Genomic DNA, 11,800 nt, shown 5'->3' with positions numbered 1-11,800 from the left:
TTATTAATATTAAAAAGAACCGTTTACATTAATCATGCAAGCAATTACAAGGAGAAGCAACGCATAGAAAAGTAAACCGACATTAAGCATAAATTCTCCAGGAGCAAATTCTCCAACAAAAAGACCATACATATAAGCAAAAATAAAAATTGCACATAAGACCAAAAATCCGCGAATCATCTTTCTTGAAATGAAAAAAATCGGAGGAGAGCGATTTGAAATATTTTGAGAGAAGGTGAAATGTTTTGGATGATGAAAAACACCGTTCATGACCGTTTGAGAAATGGAAAATTTTTGAAAAATTTTCTTTGTGACCGTTGGTGTTAAATCGAGTGCACCAAAAATCAGTCTGAAAATATTGTATTAAACAGTCAATCAAATCTATAAAATTTCATAAAAATTAATAAAAGTAAAGAATTATGGCAGCAAAATATTTATGTTATGACAATAAATCATGCGACGGCTCAGCCGGTCTATGCAGAGTAATAAATAAATATACGGCGGCTCGGCCGACCAATTAATAATAAACAGAATATAAGGCGGATCGGCCGACCAATAAATAATAAAACAGAATATAAGGCGGCTCGGCCAACCAATAAATAATAAACAGAATATAAGGCGGTATTCCGGCCATTATAACATGATATAAATAATAGTAGAGACGGTATACCGACCATTATAGCAGAGTATAAATGATACAAATAAATTTTATCAAATTGGAGAACGATCGTGCTTATAACGTGTTATAAAATAACTTATGATTCTATAGTGTCGAGAAATTTAAATAAGGGCGATTAATTTTCTCCGCAGAAAGAAGATATACGATAAATATGCAAGAGAGAATATTTACTATGAAGAGGGAGAAGAGATATGAGATGTAATGATTCTTTTATTATAAACTCTTGTTCTTGTTTATGGTGTACAAAAGAGTGAGATGAGTGATGGTATTTATAGTGAGCAACAATACATAAAATAACAAAGATGGTGCTTGATTTGGTAAATGAGTGGGTGATCATAGTGCTTGATGAGTAGATGATCATAATGCTTGAGTTGGTAAAGGAGTGGATGATCATTTCAAAGTTTATCTTATAACACTTGTGCCTTTTTACTGACTTGTAAGCTGGATTGAAAACTAGAACATAAATCATAAAATGTGAAAAAATTGGGAAAATAGCTACAAACTTTTCAAAATTAGTTGACTGTAGCAAATTGGGGTCTGCAATATTAGATTTTGCACACTGCATCATAATTTTCTTTTGATAACCAGGGAATTTGAGAGAATCATACAAATTTAGCTGTTCGCAATGTAAATTAAACATCTTTCGACAAAAGCGCGAATATATGTGAGATGGTAAATTTTGAATCCAGATATTTCACCTTTCCAAACTCGTTTTACGGTACGGCCGTACCCCTCGACCATGCTTTGTGTAAGTTACACACTACAACATTTAGGTAATATTAGGGGTGTCGAAATGAGCTAATTCGCTCAACTCAGCTCACTTCAATTCATAGTGAGCTCGGATCTTTCATGAGGTAGCTCAACTCAACTCATTTATAATATGAGCTTCAATATGTAAACTCGAACTTAGATCATTTAGATCATGAGTTAAATGAGCTAACTCACGATCTTATATAAAAATAATTATTTTAAAATAAAATATTAAAATAAATTCTATAACATTATTAGAAATTTAAATATTAAAAATCCAAAACATTAAATACTAAATAAAACCAACACCTAAAATAAATTAAATTAAAAGTGAAACAATGATTCAAAATCCCTATTTCTCGTGAGAGTCTACTTTCTTTCTTTTTCTAAAAAGTTAAAGATAATTTTAAAAGTTTAATTTCTATATTACTTATGTATATTTTACATTTAAATTTTTGGAAGATAAATATGATTAATATAGAAATTAGTTTTTTACCTAAGAAAATAGAAGTTATCCAATATATATAAATATAATTGTAAGTATAAAAACCACCAAGCTCATGAGCTGACTCATGTTCATTATATATCGTTCACATAATTCAAGATCTAATTTAAACTCGATAGCTAAACTTATTTATTAAATGAACCTAAGAAATAGAGATCACACAAACGAAAAATTGAGGTGAGGTGATCTGAACCAGCTTATAAGTTATATCTCATTGACGTCCATAGGAAATATCAGTTTTAACATGTGATACCTAACACTGGTATTAGAAGATATTTTAGAAATGTGATACAGTAATGCTAATGCAGAGTGTAAATAGTTTCCTCTACACTCCCACTAAGACTTTTACAGCCATGTATTTTACTGTCTCTCAATAAATGTGATATCTTTGCGAAGATTTAGTATATGTATAGATATAGTATGTGTTATCTTCTATATATAATCATCTAATCAGCAGTCTCAAATTCCAAATATGGTCCGTCACACTAATATTTAAAAACATTTCGTTCGACTCTATCTATCCCTAGTGAGGTGGCAGAAACCGCTACATGTGAGAAAGTGATTGGAGGGGGGAAGTGAAACGACTAGAGGGAAAAACATCAATCAATCCCCACACTTCTCATGATCGGTCGGGAAGAGGGAAACGGAGGCTGCGCTATGGAGATGGCGGCGGCGATGAAGAAACGAAGAATGGAAGAAGAAGATAATCCAACTCAAATCCCAGATGATAAAGAAGGTCTGTTAGAGTTCATGGACCAGCGTGCCAAGTCAATCCAACTCTGTAAAGACCAGATTTCAATCCTCGAGAGAAAGGTCCTCTTTTTTTTTTTTTTTTAATTTTATCTTAGCGAAGTTCGGATTGTACTAATTGGGATTACTGTTTAAGCTAGAGTTCAGTTTCGAGCATAATCATTGATATAATGATCCTAATGTTATCTTTCTGCTAAGAAGAAGCTTACAGCTTTTGTTATTTTGGTTGTTGTTTTCATGTTTTTTTTTTTTTGTCTTCTTGGAGTGTTACATGTCCTGTTTTGTCTCTATTGATTTTTTTTGTTTTAAATTCTTAAACGTTTTGCAGCTTGCTGAAGAGAGAAAACTGATGGAAGATGCGGAGACCAAGTTTTTACAACTTGATCGTGTTGAAAGTGATACCTTTTCTAAGGCAAAACCAAAGGTGTCTGGTAAAACAGAGTTCTGGAGCGAGGGAGATAAGGTGAATACAGCCAATGGAACCTCGACTTCGCATGCGCGTGGTGAGAAGATGGAGTATGAAACCTCTACTCCACATCCACGTAGTGAGAAGGATCCTTCGAAGTTGCCGTCCATTATTTTACCGCCTTCTTTCAAGAGGAAAGTTTCTGCTTCTGTCAGATCAGAAGTGAGTCAGAGCGCACAAGCTCAACCAGCGGTTAGAAGGAGTTATAGTTTCCCAAGGGAAGAAGCCAAGAGATCTCATTCCACTATATCTAATGGAGTGGTTAGGGAAGTTCAAGCTCGAGATAGCCACACTGATAAGGGCTTTGCGAAGCCAAGGATCAGAGTTTCTTCTAACATTTCTGGACAAGCTCGGCAGGAAAAGTCTGGTAATAGAAAAAGCCTCCTCTTTTGGTCGATTTGCTACATCTCAGTATCTCATCGGGTCTGAATCTGTTTATTTTGTCTTTTTCAGAGTTCAATGGAAATGATGAGTTGATAGCGCTTATAGGTAGGAGCTCTTTGCGTCCCACAATCAAAAGCCGTGCCGTAGCTATGCTACCAAGTTGCCACACCAAAAGAATGAGAAGTGTTGCTGTTTCTCTTTCAAACCGTGATCTTTTTGCCACAAGGTGCTTCTTCTTAAATCACTATTGTCTGTTTTTGTTCTTTTAAAAATTGAATAAGAGGCACGATCTACTGTATAGTCTTGTGGATGAAACTCGGTCTCACTACTGTAGATTGGAGTTCTACTACCAAGAAAGACAGTGGACATTGGACAAAGTTTAGCTCATTTAATATACTCTCTAGTCATTTGCTTAATCTTCTTTCGTTTTGTTTTTTTGGTTATTCTTCAGTGCATTGGATTGTGTGGTTCATTTTTGGAAGCTTCATTCTAATAGGTATGTCTACCTCATATACACCTGGTTTACCAATTGTGATATTTCTTGCTGGTTTCTTGAGATTTAGTTGATTAATGGCTATTATTATGTGTTGAAATCTTTTATGATGGTCATTGGATTATACTGCTTCAAACCCATATAGAGTTCCTTGATTTATAAAGTGTATCAAGTTCATATAGATTTCCATTTGACATCATCTTTATCTATCCCACATGATATGTCGGCTAAGTTCAGTTTTGCTTATATTTATCAACAAACTGCTATATATATAGACGAGAGATCTTATAAGATAGTGTTTGACTCAGAGTCTTATTTTTATGAAATATTGCTTCCACCATTGAGCAGGTCCTCACCTACACTGTTTAACACCGTTAATCGGGTAGGATTAGATCAGAAGAGATGGGCAGAAGATATAGCTTGGCATCCTCACAGAAGTGAACTTTTCTCTGTGTATACTGCAGATGAAGGTCATGCTCAAGTATCAGCCTTGTATCTAAACGAAGCTAGAGAGGTAAAAAGAGTATATGAAAAGCTGTTAGGCACTTTAGCATTTTACCTTGTTTAAACTTTGATTGCAAAATTGTGAGTCAAACCTTTGACTTATCTGTCTATTGTAAGATCTAACTTAATGGCTATACTGTTACTGAGGTAGTTATGTGGTTGGATCTTTGTTAATGTGCAGAGTTGTGAGTCAAAATTTCTGAAAGACAGGCCTCACAGCAAAGGACTCATCAACAGAATCATGTTTACACCGTGGGACGATCCTTGTTTCATCACAAGCGGGTGTGACCACGCGGTAGTGCTATGGCGCGAACAACAACGCGAGCGCAACGCATGGAAGTCGAGGCTTCTGCATAAGGATTTACACTCGTCATCCGTGATGGGAGTCGCTGGAATGCGCCACAACAATCTCGTCTTGTCATGCGGAGACGACAGGAGATTCGTCGGGTTCGATGCTCGAGCAGAGAAAACCACGTTTCAGCATAAACTAGACAACAGATGCACAAACTTGCTGCCAAACCCTCGTGATGTTAATCTTGTCATGGTTCACACAAGGTATAAAACAAACTCTTGGATTTATATAAAAAGTTTAGGATATTTTTTTTTTAAATCGATTTTTATTTTATTTTTTAAATATTTATTTATTATATATATATAGAGTAAATGTACAAATGGTTTTAATCATTTTCTTGATGTTGTTTTGGTCATGAAAACGTTTTTTTTTAGGTCTTTTGGGAAATTAGTCTTTATATATAACCTTCCAAGAAAATGCCTCAAAGTTACTTTGCTTGCAGGCAGCTAGACAGGCAACTTCGGTTGTATGATGTGAGATTGCCTCAGACGGAGCTGTTTTCTTTTGGGTGGAAGCAAGAGAGCAGCGAGTCGCAGTCTGCTTTAATCAACCAGTCTTGGTCTCCAGATGGTTTGCACATCTCGTCTGGCTCTTCGGACCCTGTGATCCATATCTTCGATATCCGGTACAATGCGCCGAGCCCGTCTGTGTCGATCAAGGCTCATAAGAAAAGGGTGTTCAAAGCTGAGTGGCAATCTTCTCAGCAACTTGTCTCCATCTCGTCAGATTTAGAAATTGGGATTCACAAGCTATGGTGAAAAGCTGGTAAAGGCCTTGCGTCATGGAAACAACCTGATGACTTTGTATTTAGGAGTTGCGTAGTTTGAGTCCGGGGTCTGATGACACTGGTATGTTTTAACTTTTTTTGGTACATATGGAAAAGTTGTAGCTCTCTCTCTCATTTCGCGGGTCCATTACAAAGTTGGAGCCATTTAGATATATTTCAGCTTGTCTCTTGTCTAAAACCTGAATAGAATCTCATTTTCTTAAACTCTTAAACATTGTCCATAGTTAGCATGAAGAAGAAAGAGTGCAGAATCCTTATTGATTTCTAGTCCCAAAATTCTATTTCAAAACTAGAGTTCAAAGTTAAAACAACTATTGTGGCAAGATGTGGTTGCATTAAAGATACCATATGTCTTCAAATTTAGCATCGTCAGTTGGTGATTTATATGAGCAAAGAGATTGATAACATGAACTAGGCTAGGCTTATACCGAACCTGCCAAACCAAAAAGTTTGATTTCTGGTTCAATTCGATTACGAGGTTCGGTTTGATTCGGCAAGTAAAACAATTTTGGTTCGACTATGGTTAGTTTGGTTTTCTAAATAATTTGTTTTAGAAATTATATCGAGCTTAACCAAAATCTCAAACCGAAATAGCAAAATTAACCGAATTGGCCAAACTTAACTATTTTTTTCAAACTTTTAGCCAATTCAAAAAAAAAAATAAACTGAATTCAAAAGCTTTGGTAGAAATTTTTGAAACCAAAATTCAACAACTATTGAATCGAACCAAAAAAAAATATCGGTTCAAATTGGCATTTCAACCGAATTCCGAACCAACCGACCCGGAAAACCTAAGTAACCGAACCTGCAGGCTTAACATGAACAATGAACACAGCAACCCAAAAGTACAAAACTTACGCGTGACCAATGAATAATAAATGCAACCGGTTTAGATTACACCGGTCTGATTCCAAACCGGTTTAGCTTTGGTAATATAACCCAAATATTCAATTCCTGAACCATAAAAGCCTCCGTCTCCGTCTGTTATCTCCCGGTGACTCGAGTCGTCTCCGTAACCGTCGCACTCTCGCTTACTCGTCGCATGTCTTCGCCAGAGGAGATGGATGATACATCAGAACCTCCTCCATCCCCGTGAGTATATTTTCCTCTTTCATATATGCTTCAAATCTGCTGGGGTTTATTCCTATTTAATTTCGCATCTCTGTGATTGAGACAGGCCAAAGAACACTTACAATGATCCCGACGGTGGAAGGCAACGATTCTTACTTGAACTCGAGTTCGTTCAGTGTCTCGCTAATCCTACTTACATCCACTGTAAGTTATAGAGTTTAGGATTCGTTCTAGGGCTTTAAGTGATAAGAGCTTTTGGGTTGTGTTTCGTAGACTTGGCACAGAATAGGTATTTTGAAGATGAAGCGTTTATTGGATACTTGAAGTATCTTCAGTACTGGCAGCGACCAGAGTACATCAAGTTTATAATGTGAGTTGTGTAGTATCTGATGGAGTTAAGCTTGTCTTTGTCTGTTTTCTTATGTTTTTTATGTTTATGATCTGTTACAGGTATCCACACTGCCTTTATTTCCTCGAACTTCTTCAAAACCCCAACTTCAGAACTGCTATGGCCCATCCTGCAAACAAGGTAAATGAATGTAATAAGATTCATTGACAAAACATGTTTCACCAGCATGTTAGTGAGTAGTATAGACCAGTGTTTTGGAGTAGGTTTGGGGCTGGAAGAGTTCATGGTCTCTAGTACAAATCCTCCTTACGTTTCGCTAGTTTTTTTCTGTGATTATGTGTTGTCTTCGGTTTAGTATTCTTTTTTTTTTATCAACGTTCGGTTTAATATTCTAACCCTTATGTTCTTGTCCCTTTCTTATGTTGAATTTGTTTTTTTTTTTTGTTTTAGGAGTTGGCACATAGGCAACAGTTTTACTATTGGAAGAACTACAGAAACAACAGGCTGAAGCACATTCTACCACGGCCTCTTCCTGAGCCTGTAGCTCCACAACCGCCAGCTTCTCTGCCACCTGCCCCGTCTGCACCTGCTGCTCCATCTCCAGCTCCTTCTCCGATGCAGTACAGTAATATGCTTCCGAAGAATGAAACAAGGAATATGGTTTCTGCTGGGATTGATCGTAGGAAGAGAAAGTATGTGCTTCTTTCTTCTTCCTGACTTTTATTTTATTTTCTTAAAGAAGAATGAAGTAGCATTCTAATATGTGACGCATATAATATCAGGAAGGGTCCATGAGCTGCCCTGAAGCAGCCACCATGGGTCTGGGATATGCTTTCCTGCGTTTCCTTAGAGAGGGAAGCCTGCTTGACTCAAGTTACAAAGCTCCTTATATTCATTCCATGTCATACTAGGCTGTAGTGGGAAGCTGTAGTTCACGGTGTCAATCTTTGTCTATGGTATACAAATCCTTAATCAGTATTAGTCTGTCTTTTGTTTCTCTGGTCATATAGATCGACGTTATTGAGGCTGTTGGGTTTTTAGTAAATGGTAGTTTTGAGATTTATTCGGTATGCTACATTCGTTAGTTATTGCAATGAATGAATGTTCTAACTCATGCATATAATTGAATTTTGCAAAGAGTTGGCAATGTTTGAGTCACTTATAACAAGTTAAGTTGATGCATTTATGTTCTGCGGACAATCTACTCATCTTTGCTAAATGATCAGTTAGATGAATGACAGACAACGTGGTAGCATTAACCTCTTTGCTTGAATCCGGTGTGATGTAAATTCCGTGGAACTTGAGGAGATTAGAAGCAATAAAAAAAAGGTTATTGGACTTGTCAAACATTAGTCATCGACTGAGATTGCTTGTGTCGGTATAAATTATTTGAGCGCTTGTTGGTCGAATCTGTGCTACATTCGTGACAATAACAGTTTTAGTTACAAAAAAAAAGTGATTCCATGGAATTAATAAAAGAGGATTCGATAGACCATACACTTTCTGGCTAGATTCATGGTAAAGTAATTGATAAAAAAGTGTGTGAGTTTTAACGTACATCTAGGTTCAAGATCTGGTACATTGCACTAATGTTACAAGGAAAACATCTCTCCCCGTCAAAATCATAGAGCACCAAGTCAACTATGCGTTTCTAGCAAAATGAATTTTCTCAAGCCAAGCTAAAAGAGTTTTCCATGAGAAGTCAAGTATGTTTAATCTGACTATCTATCTATCTATCTTCACTGCGCTTGTTAACTCTCCCGACAGATCCTTTTGCGTGGGTGATGGATGGTATTGGTAGCAGAGAAAGACCTTCGTTTGAAACCTCACATGAACTTCAATTTCTAACAAACAGATAATTTCTAGGCATTTTCAAACATGATAGACTAGAAACGGCTTTGTGCCATAAAATGTTGACTTTTTCCCTGGGTGATTTATTATAGGAGCTATTACTCCAATTTTGTGATTAATGTATATATTCATTCTTTTTTGTTTTTGTATATATTCATTCACTCAAAACTCAAAACACATATTTATTACTTCAGCAAGTTTTATTACAGCTAACTACAGAAAAATATGTCAGATTTATTGCCAATTTTCAAAGTTATTAGAGTTAGATTTACAAAATGAGAAATGACTATAATTATTAGCTAATAGCCTAATAATAATCAAAGAACCCCGTAACCGACGTAACCCTTGAAACAAATAAATCAAAACCGTTGGATTCAACGTATCGCATCTCCGTCGTTGATTAGCCCAGCGAGGCTTCCTTGGCCTCTATTTAAAGAATCTCTCATCATCTCTCATAAGCAAGTTCCTTTCATCATTTCCCAAGTCCCCAGATCCAAATTACAGAAGATTCTCAACTCCCAAAATTTTCATATTAAATTGAACAAAGAAAACTCTAAATACGAAATCGAGCTACATCCCAATCACCGAAACTTAAATTCGAGAAAGTTCTCTTGTTGACTTTGTTTGATTGATCTGTGGGGTTTGTATTTGGGGATTGCACTTCCAAGCACTCATATTGATCTCTGAGATTCTGAGAAATTAGCTTTTTGTGTGTTTTTTTTTTTTGTTTTTTTATCCAAATTAGTTTCCGTTAGTGTTTGTGTGTGTTGAATGAACGATCCATCTAAGCTCATGAATCCTCCACCTCAGCTTCCGCATCCGCAAAGGATGAACCCGGTTATGATGAACCAGAATCCCTTGCTGAACCAGTCTCAAGGCTTAAACCATCCAATTATCGGTATGATGAACCAGCAGCCACCGGTTATGATGAACAACAACCAGCCTCTGATGATGAATCCCCGGAGCTTCAACCCTAACCCTAGCGAGTACCGTAACAACTTCTCCTCGAAAACGAACCGCAACAACAGCAATTGGAAAGGAAAGAAGATGAGGGATCCAATCAGAAGGACCTACAATCCTCAGATCGGAGGCGGTTACAAGCCACCACCGCTCAACGAGCTGCAGACTCAAAACCGGCTAAAAACTAAAAAGTTTTACCCCAAGAAGAAGTACGGTAACAACAACAACAACAACAACCGTTACGTCCCTTACGCTCCGAGGAACACGACGTCGTTTATCATCCGCGCCAAGAAATCCGCCGGAATCGCGGATCTGGTGTCTCCGTGCCCCGTGACGCCGGCAGTACTCCCCACGCCGATGTTTTCTCCGTCTAGGGAGGTGTTGGGAGATATGGCGAAGGAGGAGTGGGGCGTTGACGGTTACGGCTCCATGAAGGGGCTGATTAGGCTGCGACCTGATGGGAATGACGATGATGATGATGAAGGTGGATCGAGTGAGAGTGATGTGGAGGAGCATGTTGAAGTTGAGAGGAGATTGGACCATGATCTGAGCCGGTTTGAGATGATTTATCCGAGCTGCGGCGGGTCTGATTACAACAATGTGTTGGAGAATCGAGTTGATGATCAGGATAGTCATATTGCGCAGCTGGAGGAAGAGAACTTGACTTTGAAGGAGAGGCTGTTCTTGATGGAAAGGGAGTTGGGGGATTTGAGGAGGAGGTTGCAGTTTCTTGAGACGAGGAGCGTTGTTGGTAATGAGGAAGTTGTTGAGAATGAGTCTGGGAGTGATGAGGGTGATGACACTGGGGGTTCTGACGCGCGTACTAGTGGTGACACCAAGGAGAATCATGTAGGTGGAGAAGATGTTTGTATGCAGGAAGTTGCGGCTAGGGATGAGTCTGCGGTGAAAGAAGTTGAAGGTAAGGAACAGGGTGAGAAGGTTGTTAGGGAAGTTTCAGGTGGACAGTGTGAGGAAGCTGATCGGGTTATGGTTGGTATGGATCAGAGTAAGGAAAATGAAGTGGGAACTGCGAAGGTTGAAGATGCATGTGAGAATGATTCTGTTGGAGAACAAGGAATAGCCATATGATATGGTACTTGGATCGAAGAGGGAAGGGAACCTATGATTGTAGGTGGTGTGAGTCTCTTATATGCACAGGCGTTATTGATAGATTGTATATGTCAAAATGTGCTTGTCTTTATTAGGCTTTAGTCTAGTACTCTTATCGGTTTTGGTATCAGAGTCAGGAATTAGGAGAGTCGCTTTCCTCCGGTGAAGATCGTATGAAGTCATGATAAGCTTTCTTCTGCTGGTTCAGGTCGTGTTTTCCTTACTTCTTTGACCTGGTTGGTTCATCTTGTTGATGATAAGTTCCGTGGTTAATAAGATTGTAGTAAAAGCAAAGTTCATTGTAGTGAAAAAAACTTATGGATGATAGAGTTTTAAGATCATGTTTATCTCTGGTTATAACTAGGTTTATTTCTCCACAAAAGCTTTTAAAACCGATCACAAAAGTAAGGAAATAAGGACTGATCTTTCTTTGTTGCTTTCACTGTTTGCGGATCTCACTGACACGTGACGGTCCGCGATTGGTTCGGCTTTTAATTAATTTTTTTTTCTATCAAACGAAATAAACAAAAACAAAAAAAGTTACCTATGGTTCCGTGCCTGCGTTAATTGAGTGCATGTTTTTCTTTAGTAGCACATGCAGAGTTAGGCATGGGCGTTCGGGTACCCGTTGGAGTTCGGGTCGGATTTTTCGAGTTTTCGGGTTTACGCTTCTAGGTCTCATACTAAAATTTTGTTAATACGGGTCGGGTTTGGATAATAACACTTCGGGTTCGGTTCAAAATTGTATTGCGTCTTAAAACCCATAAAGTAATCATATATCGTACGGAT

At 37.8% G+C, this 11,800-nt stretch overlaps 3 protein-coding genes across 3 annotated transcripts; all 3 read left to right on the top strand.

Annotated features, from left to right (window-relative positions):
* The first annotated feature begins 2,394 nt into the window (after positions 1 to 2,394).
* Positions 2,395 to 5,923, top strand: LOC106322549. Its single transcript, XM_013760606.1, has 7 exons — positions 2,395 to 2,747; positions 3,013 to 3,517; positions 3,604 to 3,760; positions 3,986 to 4,030; positions 4,376 to 4,541; positions 4,713 to 5,086; positions 5,326 to 5,923. The coding sequence occupies exons 1-7, from the start codon at positions 2,556 to 2,558 to the stop codon at positions 5,639 to 5,641; spliced, it is 1,755 nt and encodes a 584-aa protein (XP_013616060.1). The 5' UTR covers positions 2,395 to 2,555; the 3' UTR covers positions 5,642 to 5,923.
* A 721-nt stretch (positions 5,924 to 6,644) lies between these two features.
* Positions 6,645 to 8,237, top strand: LOC106325417 (mediator of RNA polymerase II transcription subunit 31-like). Its single transcript, XM_013763466.1, has 6 exons — positions 6,645 to 6,762; positions 6,848 to 6,945; positions 7,015 to 7,111; positions 7,192 to 7,270; positions 7,541 to 7,782; positions 7,873 to 8,237. The coding sequence occupies exons 1-6, from the start codon at positions 6,713 to 6,715 to the stop codon at positions 7,883 to 7,885; spliced, it is 579 nt and encodes a 192-aa protein (XP_013618920.1). The 5' UTR covers positions 6,645 to 6,712; the 3' UTR covers positions 7,886 to 8,237.
* Positions 8,238 to 9,407: 1,170 nt separating this feature from the next.
* Positions 9,408 to 11,358, top strand: LOC106327889. Its single transcript, XM_013766192.1, has one exon. The coding sequence runs from the start codon at positions 9,713 to 9,715 to the stop codon at positions 10,988 to 10,990; it is 1,278 nt and encodes a 425-aa protein (XP_013621646.1). The 5' UTR covers positions 9,408 to 9,712; the 3' UTR covers positions 10,991 to 11,358.
* Positions 11,359 to 11,800: the final 442 nt, after the last annotated feature.

The sequence above is a fragment of the Brassica oleracea genome, chromosome C2 (assembly GCF_000695525.1).
Source record: "Brassica oleracea var. oleracea cultivar TO1000 chromosome C2, BOL, whole genome shotgun sequence".
In the NCBI taxonomy this organism is placed as follows: Eukaryota; Viridiplantae; Streptophyta; class Magnoliopsida; order Brassicales; family Brassicaceae; genus Brassica; species Brassica oleracea.
Note: the sequence above shows the minus strand (reverse complement) of the source record. Positions and strands in the feature narration are given on the sequence as shown.

Bases quoted from the DNA above. Each gene is read 5' to 3' on its own strand.
- LOC106322549 (XM_013760606.1), top strand. From the start codon at position 2,556: ATGATCGGTCGGGAAGAGGGAAACGGAGGCTGCGCTATGGAGATGGCG. The intron at 2,748-3,012 runs GTCCTCTTTTTT...AACGTTTTGCAG, and splicing joins TTTCAATCCTCGAGAGAAAG to CTTGCTGAAGAGAGAAAACT. The intron at 3,761-3,985 runs GTGCTTCTTCTT...GTTATTCTTCAG, and splicing joins CGTGATCTTTTTGCCACAAG to TGCATTGGATTGTGTGGTTC.
- LOC106325417 (XM_013763466.1), top strand. From the start codon at position 6,713: ATGTCTTCGCCAGAGGAGATGGATGATACATCAGAACCTCCTCCATCC. The intron at 6,763-6,847 runs GTGAGTATATTT...TGATTGAGACAG, and splicing joins TCAGAACCTCCTCCATCCCC to GCCAAAGAACACTTACAATG. The intron at 7,112-7,191 runs GTGAGTTGTGTA...GATCTGTTACAG, and splicing joins GAGTACATCAAGTTTATAAT to GTATCCACACTGCCTTTATT.
- LOC106327889 (XM_013766192.1), top strand. From the start codon at position 9,713: ATGAACGATCCATCTAAGCTCATGAATCCTCCACCTCAGCTTCCGCAT.